This window comes from Dermacentor albipictus, chromosome 7 (genome assembly GCF_038994185.2).
Source record: "Dermacentor albipictus isolate Rhodes 1998 colony chromosome 7, USDA_Dalb.pri_finalv2, whole genome shotgun sequence".
NCBI lineage: Eukaryota > Metazoa > Arthropoda > Arachnida > Ixodida > Ixodidae > Dermacentor > Dermacentor albipictus.
In genome coordinates, this window is record NC_091827.1 from 47715614 (window position 1) to 47739828 (window position 24215).

General features: G+C 50.5%; 1 protein-coding gene across 1 annotated transcript in view; it reads left to right on the forward strand.

Moving 5' to 3' along the window:
• The window catches only part of LOC139047970 (uncharacterized), a 136252-nt gene that overhangs the window by 79670 nt on the left and 32367 nt on the right, over positions 1–24215 (forward strand). The window contains exons 10-11 of the mRNA XM_070522206.1: positions 12217–12319; positions 21636–21783. Of these exons, the coding sequence (XP_070378307.1) occupies positions 12217–12319; positions 21636–21783 (251 nt within the window). The remainder of the gene's footprint in view (positions 1–12216; positions 12320–21635; positions 21784–24215) is intronic.

Genomic DNA, 24215 nt, shown 5'->3' on the forward strand with positions numbered 1-24215 from the left:
AATGCATTGTGGGATGCGCTCGCAGTTTTGTTCCCGCCTCTGCATTTCTTCCTTCTTCTATAAACTGATAAGGCGTCAGCGTGTCCGTAGCAGAGAACAATCTACTGAGTCTGCTGCGTATAGTTCTACCGGGTATAGGATACACCAGCTAAGAGGAAAAAGTCCTTTATAATAGCGAAATTGAGTGAAACGCTGACGAGAATGCAAACACATACGGTGCCATGTAGATGCCTGTTCGCATGGATTGAAGGCGAACGCCTGATTCAGGAGGTTGATGCCGTTTTCAGTCTCGAAGCGCGCACGCATCGTGTGCGATGCACCTACTGCACTTCGTTCCAGCGTTGTTTTGCCTTGGCAAGCGTGCCACGTCTCGGCTTGTGGCCGTATCCTTTCCAACGGCCGAATGAGAGAAAAACTATACAGATACAGGCTCCGGCGCCTTCTCGACGGTGCTACATGCAGCAAGCATGAGCACATTCTCTCGTTAAGCCTACATTGCACCGCTAATCTAACTCGGCGCCAATATGGCACACTATACCACTGTTAAAGCCTCTTTACGCTAATTGCGATCTCTAGTGGGTAAAGAATGACCCGAACAGTGCTGGCCGAATACTCGAAAGATCCGATGCGGGCGGATAGTTGTAACTTCGACGCGCGCCGCCTCTTGCCCTACTTAAGGCTCCCCTTGCGTGCATTAGTGTGGAACTGTGCAAGTACGACCCAGCTATCCAACGCACGGTCCAACGCGCGCACATGTGGAAGCACGCAACGCTAACTCCTGGAGTTTGCTGCTATGGGCTATCAGCAGCGAGAACCTGGAGTGGAAGAAAGGACGGAAATCAACTTTATTCAGGTCCTGCAGGCCACGAGAGCTTTGGGCTCTCATGGAGTGGGCGTCTCCCACGACGGAACCGGGAGGTTGAGTTTCCTGGCGGCGTCGTGGACCTGCTGGACGGCCCAGAGTTGGGGAGCGAGTTCTTCGCTCCGGATTGCTTCTTCAAACTTGCGCTTGTCCTGTTCGTAGTTTACGTGAGCTTGCGAGTACGGCCAGAGTAAATGATATACGTTAAGGGATGTATTGCAATTGGTGCAATGAGACTTGTCGTAGAGCTCAGGCATGTAATGGTGTAATCTGTTTTGAGTGGGGTATGTGTCTGTTTGTAGCATTCTGAGTGTAACCCCTTGAGCTCGAGTGAGCGTGCGGTGTGGCGTGCTATACTGTCTGCGTTGTAGATAGTAGTGTTTAGTGATTTCATTGTATGTAGTGGGCGCGTCCTTATTCTCCGAGTGGTTGGGTGAAGCCGTGCGGTCTGTAAGCGCGCGCGCAGCCTCGTGTGCCGCCTCGTTAAGGTTAGGGACGTCGCCGATCTTTGGTCCTAAGTGTGCCGGGAACCAGTATATGAAGTGGTTCTTAATATCTTTCTTTGAAACAATTCTGAGAGCCTGTGCGCAGACCGTGCCCTTTTGGAATGATCTGATAGTGGCTATGGAGTCGCTGTAGATTTGGGAAAGATTGTCGTCGGTGAGCGCAACAGCGATCGCAACCTGTTCGGCCTGTTCAGGCTTCCTTGCAATTACCGTGGCTGCATATCTTGTGGATCCACGGCCGTCCACAACCGCCACTGCGAAAGCTTTGTTTCCCGTGTATGCCGCCGCGTCCACAAAAGCTGAGCGTTCACGGTTCGCCAAGGCTTGGTTAAGAAGGAATTGTCCTCTCGCTTGTCGTCTGCCCCTGTTGTTTTCGGGGTGTACGTTTCTGGGTATAGGGCGGACCATGATCTTGGCGCGGATGTCCCGTGGGAGGTCCGCAAAGTCTTTTTCTATGTCTCCTTGTGCAAAGCCTAGCTGCTCTAGGATCGTGCGCCTCGGAGGCGTCGTCGAAAGCCTAGCAAGCTGGGCGCGCTGCTGGGCTTCGGCAATTTTTTCCAGGGTGTTGTGCATGCCCAGGTGCCCCAGCTTCTCGTTGCTGGTGCTGGTTGGAATGCCGAGGGCTTGCTTGGTGACCTTTCTGATTTGGGCATTCAGTCTGTCTCTTTCAGATCGTGTCCAATTGAGCATTGCCGCAACGTATGCGAAGTGACAGGTGACGAACGCGTGTATGAGTTTGATGAGATTATGTTCCTTGAGGCCCCTGTGTCTATTGGCAATTCTTCTGATGAGCCTAATAGCGTTGTTGGCTTTGGTGATGAGCTTCTGAACCGTAGAGGCATTGACGTCTTTAGTCTCTACGATCATACCCAGGACTCTGATTTTGTCGACGCACGGTATGGCGTGTCCCGAAGTGGTTCGTACGGTAATTTCTTGATTATAATCGAAGTCTGACGAGTATGGCCTACGGCTCTTCTGCGTGGGTCTGCGTACGAGCAGCTCCGACTTGGTAGGCGAGCATCTGAGTCCTGTGGGAATTAGAAATTCTTCTATGCCGTTCACTGCTTCTTGCAAGATGTCCTGCACTATGCCCGGGGTTCCTTTGGACACCCACATGGTGATGTCATCTGCGTATATGGTATGCTCGAGCCCGTGGATCTGCCCTAGTTTCTCAGCAAGTCCCGCCATGGCAAGGTTGAAAAGCATAGGGGAGATGACCGAGCCTTGGGGAGTGCCCCTGCTCCCCAGCGAGAGAGTCTCCGTGGAGAGGTCGGCAAATCGGAGCGTAGCCGTCCTGTTACCCAAGAATGACTTGACGTACGAGTGGAACCTAGCTCCGAGGTTGAGTTTGGAAATGGTGTCCAAAATCTATTGGTGAGAGAGGTTGTCGAATGCTTTCTCTAGATCCAACCCAAGAATGGCCTTGGCGTTTCTAATGGGGTCATCAATGATTTGGTGCTTGATTAAAATCATGGTGTCTTGAGTTGATAGACTGGGTCTAAATCCGATGAGGGTGTGTGGAAACAGTCCCTTGGTTTCGAGGAATCTGGAGATTCTGTTCTGAATGGCGTGTTCCGCCGCCTTACCCACGCACGACGTGAGTGATATGGGTCTGAGGTTCTCGATGCCCGAGGGCTTGTTGGGCTTTGGAATGAAAACCGTGGTGGCGTTCTTCCATTCCGGTGGGACCCTGCCGGAAGCCCAGACCTGATTGATTTGATCCGTCCGGACCATTCTAAAGAACCACTATGCGCCGAAGTCTAATGAGGTTGCCGCAAGTTACAAGTTCTTTACAAGGGATTAGGCTGCAAGCGAATCTGTCCGGGACTATGTTGTTGAGCTACGCAAGCTTGCGGATAATTGTCACTTTGGCACCAGTTTGGACCGTATGTTACGGGACCGCGTTGTTTGTGGCATCCGGAATCGGGTGGTGCAGCAGACGCTGCTTGAAAAAACTGAACTCACACTTGCCCAAGCTGAAACGATTGCCATAGCGGCAGAGACAGCCGCACTCGAAGTAAGCGCCACGACTAGACCTGATAATGAGGAAGCGCTGTGCACTGTAGCGAGTAAATCGCGCCGATATCAGACCTTCACCAAATATAAGCAAAGCCATACTGAGTGCGCACGCTGCGGAAACTACGATCACGAAGCAAGCGACTGTCCGCACAAAAAGGAGCAGTGTATTCGCTGTCGGAAGACTGGTCATTTCACAAGAAAATGCCGCCTCCCAGTCGTAGGCGCGATGGCATCGCTAACGCAGTTCATTATGAGAGCGCTGTATCCGGAACGGAGGAAGGCGATATTTCATCAGTCTTCACATTGCAGGAATCACGGGAAAAGAAATCTTTGCTCCAGGCTTTCCGCAGAGTTATCCACTGGGGTGGCGTGCCCTTGAACATTATTGACACGGGATCACCTTTTCTATCATTCCGCAGGAGGTGTATCTAAAGCACCGTCTGAGTTGGCCACGCTTATCGAAATGCAAACACACGCTCAACTGTTACTTGGGCAAGCTACCCATTGTCGGTGAACTGCACCTTGAAGCCCATGTTGCGAGGAAGACTGTACCTGCCACATTGATAGTTACAGGCTGCTCGAGTCCCAGTCTTTGCGGAAGGGACTTAATCTAAGCGTTCTCGCTTTTGCCGTCCGAGTTTCTCGCTACGGTTCAATCGACGTCAGCAGATCCCGACAGCCTCAGGACCGAGTTTCCTGCCCTTTTTGAGCCAGGACTGGGAAACATTCAGGGGCCACCTGTGAAATTCCACATTCGAGAAGGCGCCCAACCGAAGTTCCACAAGGCGCGGTCAATTCCTTGTGCTCTTCGTGAAAAAGTGGAAACTGAGCTGGACCGTTTAGTAGAGCAAGGCATGTTATCGCCCATAGCACATTCTGAGTGGGCGGCGCCAATCGTACCAGTACTGAAGAAAGACGGTTCCCTTCGCATCTGCGGCGATTTCAAAACCACAATCAATGCTGCGTGCATAACTGAGCAGTACCCTTTACAAAACATTGAAGACATTTTCGCGTCGCTACGTGGGGGATCATTTTTCACAACACTGGACCTTAAGGATGCATATAACCAACTCCCATTGGATGAGCAGGCGAGGAAGTTGGCCGTGATAAACACTCACAAGGGGTTTGGATGATGCATTGATAGCGGAACGTCAAGACGATAATGGCTCAGTGCTTCGGGCCGTTTTGCGCAGGCTTCAAGAAAATAGTATCAAGCTGAAGGCCCAAAAATGCCATTTTCGCAAATACTCAATCGTCTACCTGGCCATCGCATTGACAAAGACGGCTTGCATCCGCTTGAGAAGAACCTAGCAGCAATATGCGACTCGCCACGGCCTACGAATGTGAGCGAACTGCGCTCGTTTTTGGGTCTGTTGACTTATTATCACCGGTTCTTGCCACACATGTCAACGATGCTGGCCCCGTTGTATCTCCTGCTTGAAAAAGAGCATAAATGGCACTGGGGAACGGCGCAGGAAAATTCGTATCTCAAGGCTAAACAAACACTTCTGAGTTCGCCTGTTCTGACATATTTCGATCCCAACCAACCAGTGCGCTTGGAATGTGATGCGTCGCCTTCGGGTTTAGGTGCCGTAATCTCGCACTGAATTGGAAAAGTGGATAAGCCCATTGCCTTCCGTTCAAGCACGTTTACACACGCCGAAAAGAATTATTCTCAGCTCGAGAAGGAAGCGCTCGCACTGGTATTCGGAGTAACAAAGTTTCGAGACTACCTGCTGGGCCGCGAGTTTGTATTGGTTACGGACCACCAACCACTGGTGGGACTTCTACGAGAAGATCGACCTGTGCCCCCAATGGCGTCGGCACGTATTCAGAGATGGGCTCTGTTTCTAAGCCCATATAGCTACCGCATAGAGTACAAGGCCGGCAAGGAAAACGCCAACGCGGACGCACTCAGCCGCTTGCCCGTGCCGATAACAGACGTTTGTCGATCGGGCACCTTACCAGAATACGTGTTGTCTTCAGAGACCCTTGACAGCTCGTTCGTGCCACCGGATGTCATACGGGCGCTGACGAACGGAGATGAAAACCTTAGCGTTGTGCAGCACTTTGTACTGAATGGATGGCCTAAACGCTTGTCACCGTGTCCCAATCACCTTCAACCTTATTTTTGCAGAAGACTGAAGCTGTCAAGCGCAGAAGACCGGCTCTACTGGGGTCATCGCATCGTCGTACCCCGCAAAGCGCGAGTCTCCATGCTCACTGAGCTACATCGGTCACACCAGGGTGCATCTGCGATGAAATGATTTGCCCAGGACGCTGTTCTCGTGGCCTGGGTTGGATGGTGAGATCGAAAGCCTTGCACGTTCGTGCATCTCATGTGTACAAGCTCAGCCAATGCCCCATCGACAGGTTCCTATCTGTTGGCCAGAAACGGGCACCAAATGGTCAAGGCTTCACACTGATTACGCCGGACCGATAGAGGGACGCATGCTGTTGATAGTCGTCGACTCGCATACTAAATGGATTGAGGCACTTCCCGTCAAGTCGGCGACCACAGAAGTCACAATCGCGCGGCTTCGAGAATTGTTTGCGCGTTTTGGCTTGCCGCAAACAGTTGTATCAGATAACGGGCCTCAGTTTGCAAGTCAGCAGTTTTCCCAATTCATGACTGTCAACAACATAACTCATCTACGTAGTGCGCTGTACCACCCACAATCTAATGGTCTGGCAGAGCGTGCGGTCCGCACAATAAAGGATGACCTTCTTAAGCACTCGATGGTGAACGATCTCGAAACAAAACTAGCGCGAGTGCTCCTAGGCTATCGACGTACCCCACTGCCATGCGTCAAGTGTTCTTCAGAGATGCTGCTGAACTACCAAATTCGTTCGCGCTTGGATACTTGCGTCCTGTCTCTACCTCGAAGTTACTCGCAGCCTCCCAGATTCCAGCCCGGCGACCAGGTGTGGGTGCGCAACTTTGGCCAAGGGAAGCGTTGGCGCCTAGGCATCGTCAAGAGCACAGAGGGTTCACGCCTTGTAACGGTAGACACTCCAGATGGCCTAGCCAGACGTCACTTCGACCAAATTTTCCGTCGCGTGCCTGTGTCACCCGTGACCCCAAAAGCGGAGGCTCCCGACTCTCTTCAACCCAGCCCGGACAACAAGAATCGGCCCACGTCCACGCCAGAAGGCCGGTGCAGCCTGGCCACTCCAGAAGCAACTGGCACTGCGCCTGTTCCTTCGACAACACCTCCAACGTCCCTCCCAGCCGAACAGGCTCTCTGTCCCCCAAGTCCGCCGGTCTTACGGAGGTCTACCCGACAATGAAGACCCGTGAAAAGAGTGCAGTTTTAAAAGAAAGGGAGAAGTGATATGAAGTGCTGTGCCACACGTGTCAAAAATGATTCGTTCTTTTTATGTTACGTCATAGGCAAGCAGCCTATACATATAGTTCGCTGTCACTGAAAGAACAGTGTGGTATGTGCTCCTGGATCGTCTCCGTCACTCTGCCACCCGCTACAACAGGGACCGCCTCGGTAGCATGGGTGACCAGGGCAATGTCTAGCTTAGAGAGTAAAGTGCGGACTGCCGTGGCTGACGCGGTAGCCGACAAGCGAGTCAACTGTGCTGTTGGGGTAGCTGCTGCCAGCTCCTGAAACGTGTTGTGGGTACCGAGTTTGAGGAGCCGGACAGTATATGGGCTGGGGGTAGGCCGAGGCCGACCTTCGTGCAGCTCCTGAGGAGTGCGTTGACGCGGTCCCGCTCCTTCTGCTTGAGGGGGCGAGGTGGAAGTGCGTACGCCGTGCGGCTCGTGATGTAGGCAAACGGGCACGTCGGTGCGCAACGCGCCGAATGAGACGGGTGGCTTGTTGGGTGTGGGTCTGGAAAGTTTGGATGGTACCGCTGTGTGCGCTGTAGGAGTGAAGAACGAGGCCCATGATGCGAATCTTAGGGACTAGGGAAATGGGATGGTTCCCTTGCCTGAGTGAGATGAGATGGTTGGTGGGGTCGCGCGGCTTGGTGTGGTAGAGGAAAAGTTCCGATTTGGAAGGGGAGCAGGCTAGGCCGCGTGCACGAACGTGCCAGTCGATGGGGCCGAGGGCCGACTGTAAGTTGTACTCAATGTCGGCATCACTGACTTGGTTGTCCCACGCAGTGATGTCGTCAGCATAGAAGCTGAAATGTCGGGCATTTGGACAAGTTGGTGGGAGAGTTGGACAAGGGCTATTTTGAATAGCACAGGCGACGGCACAGCACCCCGCGGTGTCCTCCGCGCTGCCAGTTAAGGCACCAGAGAGCCGGTGGTTCCCCAGGGTGAGTGCGGCTGTGCGCTGGGAAAGGATGTCGTTGACGTAACTGTACATCCGCCTACGCCTAGAAGGTTTACGCCTAGGTCGTGGAGGCCTTGCACAATGGCGGCGTGGGTAACGTTGTCGAAAGCTTTCGTTAGGTTGACTGCGACGATAGCCTTGGTGTCACCCGCGGGGAAGTCAATCATGTGCTGTTGGAGTTGCAGAAGGACGTCCTGGGTGGACAAGGCCGAACGGAAACCAAAAACGGATGAGCGCAAGAGGTTGTTCTCTAGATACCGGCTGAGCAGGGTCTGGAGAACGTGATCCATGAGCTTGCCCACACAGGACGTAAGGCAGATGGGACGGAGATTCGCGGGGAGAAGTGGTTTTCCTGATTTATAAATTAAGACTACCTCAGCATCCTTCTACTCAGGTGCGATGGCACCGCGCAATCAGCATTCATTGAAATGTCGGCTAGGGCTTTGATGAAAGGTAAATCGAGATAGCGGAGTGCTTTGTTGTACCCTCCAGCGTGAGCGGGAGCTGAAATGCTGTTGAGGCATAAGTTCTGCCCTGACTTCTGCCTCTGTGATGAATTGGTCGAGGAGATCGTTGGGGGGCCTGTATTGTCAAGGTGGTTTCCGGGGGGACATGTAGGGAAGTACAGGTCGCGAAGCATCTCCAGGAGTTCCTGCGGAGAAGCCTCAGATGTGTATATGAGCTTGGTGAGCTTGTCTAGGACTGAATCGAAACAATGAGATGGCGGAACAGGCTCCAGGAGGCCTGGGGCAGGCTCATGTTTCCGTCCAGCCGGCGTCTGAGTGTTCTATTCCAGCGGTGGCACCGCCACGTCCGGACGAGCCCGCTTTGGCTTCCCAGAGGTGCAAGGGATGGGAATCGATCGCGTTTGCAGGGAAGCCCTCTGGGAGGGGGCGAGTCGCAGCACGGACGTCACGCTGGAGCTGGTCAGACTATGTAGCTATGTCTGAGATGGTGTGTAGAGTGAGGGCCACTCGGGAGGTGCGGAACGAGTCCCGCTTGGTGGTGGTATACCACTACGAGATTCGCCTGGTTGTTACACCACGCAGCGTGAGAGGTAGGCGGTGGGTTAAAGGGAGGTCGGGAGTAAGGCAAGTAGAGTAGGGTCGGGAATAGGAGAGAAGACTTTGCAGATATTGTTCCCGGTGCGTGGATCTGTGAAAAGGAAGAAACCAGCTTGCTGAGCTGCGAGCCTATATACTGCGCCCCTTGGGGATGTCCTTTGGATAGCACTATGCCGTGTGCAGGGTATTGCAATCCCCTACGATTGGGAAGGGGCACTAGTGTGCGGCGCACTTGGCGAGCGTGAAGAGTCGGTCGAAGCCGTGCTGCAGTCATTACGGCTGGCTGTATACGTTAGGGATGAAGAGGCTGGTATACCGAGCACAATGTGGCACGAGTTCGATGAGCAGATGATCTGTTTCGGGGACGTCTAAGGGTGAGACATAGTAGTGAGCGCACGGCGTACGAGGGATGCGACCCGAGGACGTAGGATGAAGATTGGAGGGCTCGAAGTGCTCTTGCAGCGCGAGCACGTTGGAGCCATCTGCCCGAGCTAGCAACTGATGAACCAGTCGCCGCTTGGAGCCAAATCACCGACAGTTTCACTGCTAGGTGGTAAGGCTAGTGCGAGGTCCAGCTATCATTTTGGGTTTCGATTGCAGCCGGGGCAGCTGGGGGGAGAGCAGGGGGGGCTGCTGGAGAGGCTGCGAAGCTAGACCTTTTCAGGCCGCGCGGCAGTACAGGCTGTCGAGAGACGAGCCTCTTGCTCCTTAAATCGCTAGTCAATTTGGCGAGCGGTCGTCTAGACGAGTAGGGAGCTTGGAAAATTCTTGGGTGAATGTCTCGATGGCCGTCTGCATAGCGGCCTAAATTTTGACCTCCACGAGTTGTTCGAATTGGGGGAGGGTGGTGTAGAGCCAGTGTTGCCCTGGCCGGGCAGGTGTGGACAGGAAGTGGGAGTTGCCTCTTTTTGACCGGCTGTTCGCGAATAAGGGGAGATGGTGGTGAGAGATGGTAGGGGGGGGGAGGTGTAGGAGCAGCCAGGGCCACTGTCACTCGGGTAAGTGTTTGGCCCTGCTTGAGGGCATGCAGCTGGGACTGAAGTTGGTGGCTGGTGGTGTGGAGGGAGGCGAGTTGTGCGCGGAGATGCAACAGTTATTCATAAAGCGGGTTGAGGGAGTCCCAGACTACGCCCGCCCAGCTCATCTCATTGGTGTGGCGGCCGGGTTCCTTTGCAGGTGGTCTCGGGGGGACTAGAGGTGGCGATTGCCTGAGTATGGTCCAGGAGTGGGATTGGACCTTGGGCTTGGTGCGGTTGGAGGGCTGTTTCAGAGTGGCAGGCTGCAACACCGGAAAGGACTCGATGGTGGGCTGCAGCGCCTGGGGTTTGCGGGTCCTGGAGTCTGGTTGGTGGAAGCCTTGATGCGGGAGCCCGGTTGGGGGTTGCCTCGGCGACTCGTTTGGCATACAAAAGCCGCCTCTTGACGAGGTATGGCTTGCAGTAGTGGGCTCGCAGGCTCTGTGCGCCGTAAGGTGTGCTTTGCCGCAGATTTGCAGAATGGCGTGCAGGCGTGGTCCTCGGTGGGGTCGACTTAGGAGGGGTCGCCAGGGCAGCGACGTTGCTTGGGAGCCAGCCACACGGCCGCGTGGTGGCAGATTGCGCCGCAGTTATGGCAATGCTCGATTTTCCTTTTGCAGAGCTAGCACGGAGAGCCCGGAGAGCCCGGAGGAATGGTAGATGTGCTTGGGCACCCAGTCTTGTTCGAAAAGTATGGAGATGGACTCAGTCGCGCCCATGCGTCCAAAGTGGAGGACGAGAGGGTTTCGCTCGTGATTGAGATGACCCTGGATGTCGTCGTATGAGTGGCCAAGAGCAATCCCATGCACCACGCCGCGGGCGCAGTCTTCCGGACCGCTTGGTAGGAGTAGATGTCATAGGCAGTGCCCTTGAGTACGGACTACTTGATGGCGATTAGGGGAGTAGGCGTTGCGGGTCGGGAGTGTTTATGAGGACGAGGTGTTGGAGAGTGTTAGTGATTACGTTGTCTTGCTTGGCCTCTTGGTGTCCGAGGAGGGCTGTTTTGCAGAATGGCATCGCGAAGCTCAACGCCATTCATGATGTGAAGGTTGGGGCTGCCACGGCGGGACGGAGGATGATTTTATGGTCGTCGATGGGTAGCGTGGATGGCGCAGTGCAGAGAGTTGGGGCGGCCGTGGCCGCTGCCCCGCCTGGGCTTGAGGCGTTGATGGCTGCTTACATTTCGCGGCAGCTGCGGAATTCGCAGTAGTGGTGGGGCAGGAGTGGCGAGCTCAAGCGAGTTCGTGCGCCGATTGCCAGCCGTTGGTAGAGGTAATCTCCGAGAGTAATGTCCTCTACCTCGACGGGCTCCATGCCGCCGTCGAGGCGCCGATGAGCTGGATAGTCCTCATGCAGAGCTGTTGCGGCGTTCAGTCTCGGTGGATGCTGCGCTGCCAGGCTTAGCCTCTTGACACAGCGTGGTCAGAAAAAGAGATGAACTTGCCTCTTGATGTGGTGGACCAAACTGGGAAGGTTGGTATCGGCAGATTACGGACGAAAAGTGGAGGCTGAAGATACTGAATTCATGTGGCTGGGATGAGTTTCACGAACTCGTGAAGAAAGGGTGTCTGGGAAGACGATCACGTGGTAGATCTATAGTCACGTGCTTGAAATGTGTACGTGTGTATATATATGTGCTAAATTTCGGGATTTGAAACGCGACCCTTTATGCAAATAAATTCCGGACGAACTTTTGTTAGACGGAAGGCACCACATATATAACGTCGATATAACTACGCTGGTTATTCATATCGCATGCAGTACAAATCAGATCCGCCCGGGACCCCAGAGGTGCGACGTAATGCTGGCGCATTTCTCTACCATTTTTCGAATTTGCCGCTGCTGAAGGTTTGTTAGAAAACTTGTTAAATATCGCAGCGACGTTCGAAAAAAAAAAAGCATAGTCATATTTTTTTTCTGCATCTAAAGCGGACGAAACTGATGCGATATAGACCACTTCGAAATGTACCAATAATTTATGTGCTGCGCTTTTGCGAAACTCCTGTAGACGTTGCGAAACTCCCGTAGACGATGCAACAATTTCCCGCAACTTGGTTCAGACGTTGAAGCGGAGTCGAATCTCAAACCCATTTGGCATTTCCCGCCATTCACACCACCGGTGCTGCTATCAGCTCGCGAAATACAAAAACGAGACTGCGCGATTGTACTGCAACACAGTTGACCGAGTATGCGGTAAGTATGTTCTTTTTCTTGGGTTAGGGGACGGGGGGGGAGTGCTTGGCTTAGCGCACTTCGTGGAGAACCGGTAACTTCGCGCAGCCCCCGAATTTAGGCTCTCGCGGCAGTTACAAACGTGGTCGGCACGTGGCTGCATAACCTGACGGCTCGCTTGCTCCTTACGTCAGTCAGCATAAATGCCGTTGCGAGCAATTTTTAGCGTAACCACATGTAAATACAACCATACTCTATATGTCACATTTGTTCTCTTTTCAGGGATACCAAACTGGCCAAGTACGAGAACGCTAACGTCATGGTCAAGCTAGAGAAGGAGTTAACTGAGTACAAGTCTTTCGGCGTGTACTGCTTCAAGGCTAAAGTGAGTACCAGCCCCGACGATGACGATATTTATTATTGGTATCCCCTTTGAAAAGTGGCGACAAATTATCGCCTAGCCTGCTTCGACACAGCTTTTACGGCTAGTGTAGCAGTATCGCATTTTTCTGTTTCTTCTTGATCTTTTCACGATTAGTACCTTTATCTCTCCTCATATGACCTGTGAAGGCAACCCACTTGCTTATCCACGAACGCGTTTGTTTAGAAGTGCGAGTGCTGTCTTCAACCGGATGTGCAGCGCCTGCACTGAAGGGCCTCAAAACTCAAAAGGGTAGCTGTCACGAGGGAAGAACGCGAAAATGCTTCCCTTCCTAACGGTGGCCACGCGCCATGCTACCGTACCACCGGCAGTGTTTTTTTTTTTATCGCTCTGTTAGGCTGGTCTGTCTTGGGCGTGGGTCCACGAAAACGGCTAGGCACGAAGAAGCACGCTTAGTTCCGAATCGGTGGTTCCCCATGAGTGAACAGGCGCCACTGTCCCCGAGCCCGACCCTTTTAGGCCGAGCGAGGCGCCGGACCCCGCGTCAGTGCGCGGCTCTGCTCTCCGCGTCATTCTGCCACGCTTCGGCGCACAAAACCGAAACTTGGCGTCTCCGCGTGAGTCATGAGCCGCTTTCGCATTTTTCGCGTGAAGTATGTCTTGCCCACGATCCGTCCCCTCTGCCTTCGCCGGGCAACGCTGTAGCTGGAGAGGCGCTCCTTTAGTCTTGCGACTCGGCCTGTTCATCGTTTCACCGCTGTTTGTCTCTAGATTGTACACGTAGGTGCCACGAGCTTGTCGTCTGGCGGCGCATAGTGTCGGCAGATCGTTTGCACGCATCCTCACACGCTGTCAGAACCAGCGACGTAACCACCCTTTCGGAGGCATTATCGTCGCCTGAGAAACTCGAGAAACGGGTTACAGTGAAGGACAATAGCAGAGGGCGTGGAACTATTGTTTACGCGTTCAAATTCTCGGTTTTTCGAGCGTCCTTGTGCTGCTGTGCAGCGATGCAGAGGTGAAGTACCAGTATTAGCGAGGCCTGTTTTACCTCAGCAGCCCCCCAGGTCGTCGGACCACTTCTTCTCCCTCTGCGGTCGCTGCACTCAGTACTTAAAAGGAAGCTTGAGCTCGGTGTCACGGATCTCCTCCGGAGAACGCTCTGGCCGAAAGAATGGACGACGCGACAGGTCTACCCACACAGATGCACATTTAATACAACCCACGTGACACGAACAGCAGCACACAAACCTACCAAAACTAACACACAAGATACAAAGGCTATCAGTACACACGAACCGGTAACACTACCACTAGCGTTCTATTGAGAGTGGTTGGCGTTGGTGCTCACGTCTGGTTCGGTGCGGATGTGGCGTGGTGTGGGTCCCGTAGCCGGCGTCGGAGTGGCGTTCAACGTTCTAGGGCTGGCGTCGCTGGAGGCGTCGTTGGTTGCGTCGTACACGCTCCCGGTCCAAGCGCCCGTGGAGGTGTGGCCGATGATGTTGGCGTTGGGGCACCACACGGAATGGTGACAACAGCGGTAGAGACACCCCTGGCCGTAGCAGGTGGTAGCGTCCTCCGTGGACTCCCCGGAACGGGCTCAGGAACGGCAGGAAGTCTGCGGTGCAAAGCCGTAGAACGCGAGCTCCCCGGAGCAGTAGCCGGCGTCGCTCTCTTCCGGTCTAATCGACCCGGACCCGCCGAGTCTCCGCTGCCCCTGTGTCTCGCCCTTCCTCGCCCTTTTATAGCCTTCTTGTTAGTCCACGTAATCCTTCTCTTCGTCTTCTTCTCTTCTCCACCAATCATCGCTTTCCATCTCACCAGATACTTCTCGACCAATCATCTCTTGTCACCTCACTGAGAACTTCTTTATCTTCTTTCATCTTCGGTTAATCCACGTCATTCTTACGCCAACCTCGTCGTCTTCTTGAAACCGTTCTTCGTCTACCATTTTATTTTATCTTCCCTCTTATATGTGACACTCGGGATCTAAATACGTGGGAAAGGATAAATCGTTTACCTCGGCAACCGCTGCACCGAATTTGATAAGGTTTGTTACGTTTAAAATATAAAAATAACGTCTAACGAATCTTAGGAGCAGGTTTCTTTTTAATTTAGGCTGTCGATTCTTTATAAAAATTAATAGAAACTATCAACTTTAGAACTCCGTAATTAGCAATGAAGAATTATACAAAATTCATATAAATATTATTTATTAATACATCTAAAGCGGATAAGATTACTGAAATGTAATGAATGTAATAATAATGTATTCACGTCTGTGAATAAATTATTTTTGAGACTTAGCACTTAAAACCTATTTAAACACGAACTAGCCCACTTGGGCTATTAATTTCGTCTGCTTTAGATGCTCTGATAGATGTAGTTTACAAAACTTGGATGCAATTTCGGGGCAGTCTTATGGATTTGTAAATTTTGTGCTTTCACTTTTTTCTCTTACCACTTTGCGTCAGTTGTATAAAAAAATGAAGGCCCTAAATCGAAATGTTTCTTTTCCACGGTCATTAGACTCATCTCCTAAATGATCGCCTGAATGCAACAAATTTCATTAATATTGCTGAAGAGGTTATGTGTGAAATATGAAAATGTATGAAATAGCATTTCTGCGTTTTACATGTACTTGAGTAGGCGGCGAGTAGGCGACATCGGCGGAGTTTGGCCTGAGCTAATGCTTTTTTACTCTTACACGTACACACAGGAACAAGTGTCACTATTAGGTGAAGAATATCCTTTGTAGAACGCAGGACTATTCTTGCAGTAACTGCACTGCTTCTTTCTGGACAATCAACAGATATCTAGACATGCATTTGACGCTAAAACACGCCATTTCAGAAATAGTGTGTAGAAAGAAGTGCTTCAGTGCTTTCAGCAGAATGAAATGCATTCGACGCTAAGCGAACTGTTTCAGAACTACTGTTGGGGGAAAAAAGGTACTTCAATGCGTTCAGCAGGCGCGGAGTTATCGGCAATCAAAGATGGTCTTTGATCCCGCTTTGCGGTGCTTCCTCTATCTCGAATGCCATGCACTGCGAAAGGCTACGGCGGGGCGCGCCGGTGCCCGCAACGCTCCGCCTGCAAAACGTCGTCTTTGCGCGCGCCGTTCAAATGTTCACGAACCCGCCGTGGTTGCTCAGGGGCTACGGTGTTAGGCTGCTGAGCACGAGGTCGCGGGATCGAATCCCGGCCACGGCGGCCGCATTTCGATGGGGGCGAAATGCGAAAACACCCGTGGTACTTAGATTTAGGCGCACGTTAAAGAACCCCAGGTGGTCGAAATTTCCGGAGTCCTCCACTATGGCGTGCCTCATAATCAGAAAGTGGTTTTGGCACGTAAAACCCCATAATTTCAAATGTTCACTTAAGATGCCACGTACTCCTTGGCGCTGTTTTGATCAGTCGTTTACTCCGCAAAACCAGTAGCTCACCGAGCACGCCACCATGGTGAATGGGTCAATGGGCCGATTACCTCGTCACAGCCATCCCCGATTGCGACGATTCATGGCAGGCAGTTGTGCTCTGCCGAGGAGGGACCCTGCCAGGATGGGTGCAGAGAGAGACACACGTCATCTGTAATCGACCCCAGACTGCCACATACGCGCCGGAGACAGGGGCCATTGTACCCCCCTCTTTCCCTTTTTCGTGCACAGTGATGAGCGCGCGTTTTGGACAAAGCTCACCCCGCAGGAAAAGGGCTTGTGGTGTGCGCCGTCTATGCGTAGCTTTCCAGTTAGGCCAGGGTCCTTCTCTACCTTATTAAGGACCTTGACAATACCCACTCCCGGTAGAGGGAGCGGACGGACGTCGCAGGAACGCGTCGGCGACCGTTATAGCGAGTCATAATTCTAGATTGCACTGCATCGGGCACAAACATGCGCACATGTACGCACAAACGCCGATGTCCTCGCGGGCTTGCCCGTTAGGATTTTACGCTCGCTGGCCATTTCGGCGTCCTTAACCTCCAAATTGTCGTCGTTGCCTGGGTCCCGTGACAGAGGCTATCCATTACAGACTTGAAATCCCGAGAGGCAGGTTGCTGTAGTCGCTGTGCGCAGGGATAGCGCTGATGCTCACATCCGCAGGTGGTCATTAGCGGGGAAGAGTCGGCCGTCAGGTGTTTTGTTCCATGCCAATTAAGAACACTGCCGAATTAAATCGTGGGGTCGTACTACAGTCGCTAGTTAAAGAAAGCCTCACTTAGAACCACACCTAAAACACAAGCGCTTAGCCGGAAAGTATGGTGCATATCGGGGAGCTTTAGCGTGTCCGCTGTCCTGGCAGCCACAAGTTGACTGGGCGTTATACCGACTGAGCGGCGGCGCAAACTCCCTGCACGGTGCAACCTCCTGGAGGCGCAGTGTATGTTGCTTAGGTGTTGGTGCAAATTATCGGCAGCAGCACGATTACGCCTCTACCCGGAATTTACACCAGTAGCAAAGTGTAATACACTAGGTTAGTGCAATATTAGCTCCGTGTTTGGCTGGTGGGGCTGTGCGCTTCCAGGCGACTGCACCATGCAGGCCGCTCACGTTTGCGCTTCTGCCCATCCGGTAAAACGCCCAGACAACCTCCTCCTTAAAAATAAGGCATCTATAAGCCCCCTTGTTTTGTTACGCATGCTACAACATCTTGAAGGGGCATTCAAATTCAAATTCAAATTCAAATTTTATTTTGCCACCATGGTACAGATGATGGCGATACATTGCAAGACGATAAAAACAAACGACAGCGCTGAACTCACAAGTCACTTAGTAGCATGCACAAACTTCAGTACTAACCCGCCGTGGTTGCTCAGTGGCTATGGTGTTGGGCTGCTGAAATCGAGATCGTGGGATCGAATCCCGGCCATGGCTGCCGCATTTTGATGTGGGCGAAAACAGCCGTGTACTTAGGTTTAGGTGCACATTGAAGAACCCCACGTGGTCAAAATTTCGGAGTCCCCCACTACGGAGTTCCTGATAATCAGAAAGTGGTTTTGGCACGTAAAACCCCATAATTTAAGTACTACAACCTACACCCACGTGCTGTCCCATATCAGGCGTCATGATCAGCGCACAGGCAAATAGCTAAAGCTTGTAATCTAATGATATGAAGTATAAAATAACTATGAAGTATAAAATGCAGATTTACTGTCATGCAAATTTATTGAAGGCATGCTTACACCACGCGATCATTTTTTTTCTCACATAGTAAGCTTCTGTCTCCCTCGTAGTCTGATTGCTATGTGCGAAAGTGCGCATAGTGTGCGCGACATGAGTAGGCATTACGCGTTAGCGAGAGCCTGTGCTCTGACAATATAGTGGTCACGTGACCACAGGAAAATGGAAGCTCGTAAAGCCCATTCTCCAGTGTGCAGGCGGGGACGTGTACTTAACACTGAAGTCTTCCCAGCAAGAATAGACAGCCCGCGCCAACTTCCTATCAATCATATTGCAAATTTTCTTGTTAGGGACAGAAAAAAGAACCCTCATATCATACCTGCCTGCTGTGAGATTCCCGAGTCTGTGTGATAGCTTAGGTACACATAAAATTACAACTACTTTTTTCATCTTGTTGGCAGGCTCTGGATTATTCTTGTGGGAGCTCCTAACTCTACACGCTTAGCAAGCTTCTGCACGGTCATGCGGGTAGCATCCTCCCGAAAACCTCCCCCTTTCAAATGCTCCAGTTTTAAAAAACTCTTGGTATCCTGGTGGAAACAAGATTTCCAAAGTGCGGAGAATAGAACCGAAAGAGCAATTCCACTTTTTTTACCACGTTCGAATGTGCAGAGTTAAAATCTAAAATTGGTTTATCTTACCTTGGGAAATGCATGCAGCATACATGCTTACCAATTAGTTTAAGCCTGGTATCTAAAAGTTGCAACTCATTCTTATCTGGCGCTTCATGTGTGAAATTTCATGTGGAAACCATTTGTTGGAAATTAGAATTCTTCACAAAGACCATAATCTCTGGTCATTTAGGTCACTTTTTATATTTCTGTCAATCCTGCCTACTAAAATGTTAGTACCGGATCAACTTTCGAGCCAGTGCAAATGCCAGATTTTTGTCAATATTAATTTCCTTTACATTCAACAATAGTTGAAGCTAAGTAAAACGAGAATCTCGAGAAAACTATCTGATACGCCACCGTAAGGTACGTAAGGTATGACTAGGTCACGCATGTACGGTTCAAGCAGCTTTGCGTTCCCCTCACTCCTGACAACTCTCAAACACGCACGTCCTTTTTTATTTCTACATTTCGCAGCAACATACTCTGTTTACGGTAGTGAAAGCACGCGATCAATTTCTTTAGAGGCTCTGCCTTAGCCTCAGAGGCTCCTTCCGCATTGAGTGCTGTTTTCGTTGGGATCCACACTTTACGTCCTCTCCAGCGGCATGAACTTCGGCCTCAAATTGGTGATGGCAGAGTGCTTGTTCACCATTTTTACCCCACGAGCCCAACGCCTTACGAACTCTTATGCTAGCTCGGCGGCTATGGATAACGTGATAAGTGATATCGCCTAGCCTGTCTTGCACTCGATATCACACGTTCTCTCTTTCCCTCTCTCATATATATATATATATATATATATATATATATATATATATATATATATATATATATATATATATATATATATATATATATATATATAAACGAGAAGAAAGGGGGTTAACCGAGGGTCCCGATTTTATTAGTAATATCATAAGCAGCCAACAAACATTGACACCAAGGACAACATAGGGGAAGTTATTTGTGTTTAATAAGTGAAATAAAGAAACGAGGAATTAATGGAAATTAAAGTGGATGAAAAAACAACTTGCCGCAGGTGGGAACCGAACCCACAGCCTTCGCATTTCGCGTGCGATGCTCTACCATTTGAGCTACCGCAGCGCTGTTTTCCCATCCACTTTCTTGGGTATTTATGTGTCCTAGTAGAACCCTGGGAGTGTTAGCCAGCGCCACCACACACAGACCATGGCGGCGGACGTGGGACGTCCTTTTTGCCGCAGGCGTCACGAGAACGTGATCTTTTTGGGTGAAGGCAACTGGTCAATAAACCCACATATGCTACCTGAAGGCATCAATGTAGCCGGATATATATATATATATATATATATATATATATATATATATATATATATATATATATATATATATATATATATATATCCTAATCATCCTAAACGTCTTATTTCCGTGTTTCAACACTTCAAAGCGGCCATGCAAGTTGGAATAATTGGTATGAAATTATTTGTTGAATCTACCTGATTACGCACTCCACACTGGGAAAGCGCGGCTCGCGATGCAACCCACCTTTTGACGCTGCAGGGGGACGCGAAACGGAGCTCGGCTATACGGCCACCATGAAGCAGTCCGTCTCGCCCCTGCTGCTCCAGTGGGTATGCACCCAGTCCGAGTTTCGCACAACGCCAATCATAATAATGTTGAGGGAAGTGCGGCGGCAGCCTCATTGTATGCCCTCCTCACAGGAGGGCAAACGAGATCGGGTGAATTCGATAAATAATTTGAGGCCACTTATTTCCGTTTACACGCCTGTTTTGAAATGTTGAAAAAGTGTAACCGGACAATTATGACCATATCGTTCAACTTTCCAATGTAAACACGCGCCGTAAACTTTGCACCTAGAAGTTAATCAATGTAATTAGTGAAGTGATTGCTTTCACTTCTCTCCCAAATGATGGCCGCCTTGAGGACATAAATTGTCTGTAGCGACGTGATCTGTGAAGCTTTCGGTAGCTTTAGTGTCCGCGGTAAAAGAAAACACACTATGCACTCAATGTTCCTTTAGAGCGAACGCGGAAGTATTTATTTGTTTATATACCCACAGCGCCACAGTGGCACTACAGTGGGGGGGAGGTGTCCAAAAAAACACAAGGGCAGTCACAATGACAATGAAAGCCCTTCATTGTCAGTAATATTAACAAGAAATGAAGATAAAGCATTCCATTCACGAACAGTGTGAGGAAAAAACGACATCTTGAACATATCGGTTCTCGACCCGAAGTCACGCACCTTGTGGTTATGATCAACCCGCTCGGATCTGTAGTGTGGATGAAAGATGTACTTCTCCCTAGGAATAGCAATCTTATAGTACATCTGTCTCGCGCCTCCTCGCGGGACAGATGCTCCTAAGTTATTCGTGTTGTTGGGATCCTGGCTCTGCGTTCGCGTTTCGAAGTCGTGGCTCACACGGTCTTGATTTGAAGATTATAACAGCGCGAGCACACGCATCCACAGAGGAACAAGGATGAAGCACAAGCGCTGCGCGTCCCGGCGCTTGTATCTCGCCCTTGTTCCTTTGTGGATGCGTGTGTTAATTAGCGCTGTTAAAATTTTCGAATCAAGTATGCAGCCACCAACTCGCCCAGAAAGAAGATTTAATGAAATCACACAGTCGTTTGTCGATGCCACCGGAGCGTCTAAAACGCGGAAGTTGATCTTCGCTATACCGGTGCGTCGCATTAAGCTTATTAAGAGGGAAAACGCCGTCTCGTCCTTCTCTATCGCCAAGAAAGAAATTGCGCAAGGTTGCATCCAAGCACAAATCTTGAAGCACCCCCCCCATCACGCGTACGTGTCTGAGCACACACCACACACAGCACCCAACGTGTGCTCCTTTAAGCAGTCATTTTCCTCAGGTCCCTGGCCAAGGGAACTCGATGCTTTATTCCGGCCAATCGAAACGATCGAACTGGCCGCAGTACTCAGCCCATTTTTTTTTTCGCTCCATCTCGGCGTACTCCGTCCCGGATGTGCCTTCATTCCCACATATAACGCCATCACGAAGTAATCGGAAAGTAGCAGTCGACGCATTTCTTACGGTGGGGCGTTGGCTCTTTGCAGCTATTGGCTGGCTCTCCATGACGGTCGGCTTACTTGCAGCGACTGCGGTTTCACACGAACATCGCCAGACTACACCGGTTGACAGACGCGTAGACGTCGGCAGACGAGTTCCGCTATGAGAGCGACTTCGAGTTACTTAATAGAGGCTCTTGACCGCCTCGCAAAGCTGGTGCACTGTCCCGCTGGAATGCTGAGCTAGCCACTGGTCCTATGAACCCCCACGTCCATGGGCGTAACAAGGTCCGGGTGCGAACGCGAACTCTGAAATGCCGGTATAAATTGCTAATCTACGACATTCTGCATGAACAGAGCGCCCAGCTGCTAACAATTAAGCAGCGCACTATTGATGAGCTGACGTAAATTTCATGTACTGCGTTGCCTCATCATCTTTGCGTTCGTGCAAATGCCGTGGTTTCAATCTCTTTGTTCAACTGTGCCTTCCACTTGCAGGCAAGCTTCGGTTATGTACCCATAACAGCAGCTGAGGTTCCGAAAGAAATGGAGTTGCCCGTGCTAGAACCAGCCCCAGAAGAGGCGATAACGGTCCATCTCACGAACCAAAATACCATGAAAGTCTCAATAAAATCCACGGCAACAGGTAAGCTACTTAGAACAGTGGTACTGCAAAATGGAAGTAATTTTTTTTTTGAAATCTTATGACTGAGTAGAACTGCACATATTTAGAGACCTCCATCGAACAAAATTTTACGGCAAAACCCGAGCCTGCGATACAGGGTGTCCCAGCTACATTTGGCTGAAGTGCAAATGTCACGTAGCTGAACAGAACAAAGGTAATGTTGTTTGCCGTCGCTATGAGGTACTACTTCTTTCATTCCGCTTAATTAGGTAATTGTTAATCAACTTCTCCAATATTATACTTACATGAAATGTGTAAATGAGAAAAATTGAAGAGTGACATGAATAACTCCCGATACATCTTTCTGTTCCTCAATACATGCTACAAAGAAGTGTTTTTCCGAGCGTGAAAGAAGTCCGCGAATACACGCAAAGTGCCTCGAATGGTGAGTCGCGCAGTAAGTTTGCGTACATTTGCGGGCTCCTTTCAGGCTCGGAAAAACACTTATGTGGCACGTATTGAATAACAGAAAGCTCTGCAATTTTCTCATGGCACTTTTCGTTTATTACATTTGAGAAGTTGAATAATTATCTAATTAAAGTAATTATCTGATTAGGCGGAATGAACAAAGTAGTTTCAGTATATTCAAGCGATGGCGACCATTATCATTGTTCTGTCCAGCTACGTTCGCATATTATTTTTTAAACTCTGGCTAAAGTTAGCTGGAACCCCCTCAATAGAGTCGTGTCCGCCCATCATGTGATACTTAATACGCTCGTCTCCCTCAACTTCGCCCCTTCCTTCTACCCAAGAGAGAGAGAGAAGCGGTTAACCATATGTCGATGCTAAAAAAAAGTCAACGAACATCGTGGTTCAACTGATTTTGATGACATGTCGATCAAAAAATATTTGTCTCTCTGTCGGCTTTTCGCGCTCCTTGGTCACTCATTCTGTATCATATTCACATCATATATCAGGTGCAATAACGTCGCCCTAGTCTTCTTAGCGTCAGTACTTAGTTTACCCTCCATTCCTTTTCTTTTTTACTCAAGGAGGCCAGCTGGGCTGATCCCCGAGATAGTGAAGTCAGTGATTCATTGCAAGTAATTTTGGACTGTGTTAATTTTACATACTCGGCGAGTGATTCTCACTTCTTGGGGGCACCGGTGAAGCCACCTTCGAACACCATTGCCTCGTATGAGCTTTGCTTAGTCGAAGCGAACTTCGCTACTGCCGCTGAGGAAAAGCAGCCGCACGGCGGCTTTCCCTCGACGTTTGTTTTACCCGCGGTACGGTTAGATTTACCTACTCTGCGACGAATCAGACCTACATTTGGGTTTTGTTTACGAATCCCTACAATGCTCTGGAGGCAAGAAAGGTCGTCTTTTTACCTAGGAGCGGGTACAAGATAGCCAAGATCCTAGATATGCCTAACTTCTGTGAAATCGGCTACGGAGACCTTGTATTCAGAAACGAAGCGTGATCTGTACTTGACACTTAATACGCACTACGAATGACTAACCAGAAACTGGTCGGATTGTAGAGTGACTTGAGAAACTCCCAATACAGCTTTCTGTTCAATACATGCTACACAGAAGTGTTTTTTGAGCGTGAATTTAAAGAAGCCCGCGAATACATGCAAAGTGCCTCGAGCGACCAGTCGGGCAGCAATAATGCCTGCATTTTCTGGTTTATTTCACGCTGGGAAAAACTTTTGTATTGAGCAATGTATTGGCTAAAGGAAGCTTTCTTTAGGTTACATATTATTACGATATCATTGAGCGATGCTCAAGAGACGAGCCGCCGTGTGAACGACGAAGAAGTTGGTCGGTGCCCTTGGCACGAGCGAGTGTCAGCCTGGCTGCCTGGCTCCAGTGTAAATAGCGTGTAAATAGCATGTTTCGTCTGTGTCTTTCCACACGTAACATTTCTGGTGGAGGTCAGCGATCCCCGTCATCACCACGGAACTCCGAAGTGGTCGGCACACCGAGCTTGTCACCATGCCTCCCGGTGCTGAGCCCCCCTCTGCAACGGCTTCGGCTTGTCCGACTGCTCCAATCATCATGGTTGCCCCACATCGTGACCCAGGTGTGTTCTCTGGCCTGGAGGGACAGGATGTCGACGACTGGATCAAGCTATATGAACATAGCAGCGCTAATAACAGGTGGGACCCAATGATTATGTTTGCCAATGTCATCTTTTATCTCGGCGGCACCCCACGTGTGTGGCACCAAAGGCATGATGACGAAATAACCAGTTCGGACAGTTTCAAAGAAAAGCTATGGGAACTGTTCGGCGACCCCATTGGGCGCAAGGCTGCCGCGAGAAAGGCTCTTGCGTCTCGTGTTCAGTCGCCTACAGAGCAATACGTTTCATACATCCTCTACGTCTTGGCTCTATGCCGTAAAGCTGACGATCATATGTCAGAAGCAGATGAAGTGGCACATGTGCTA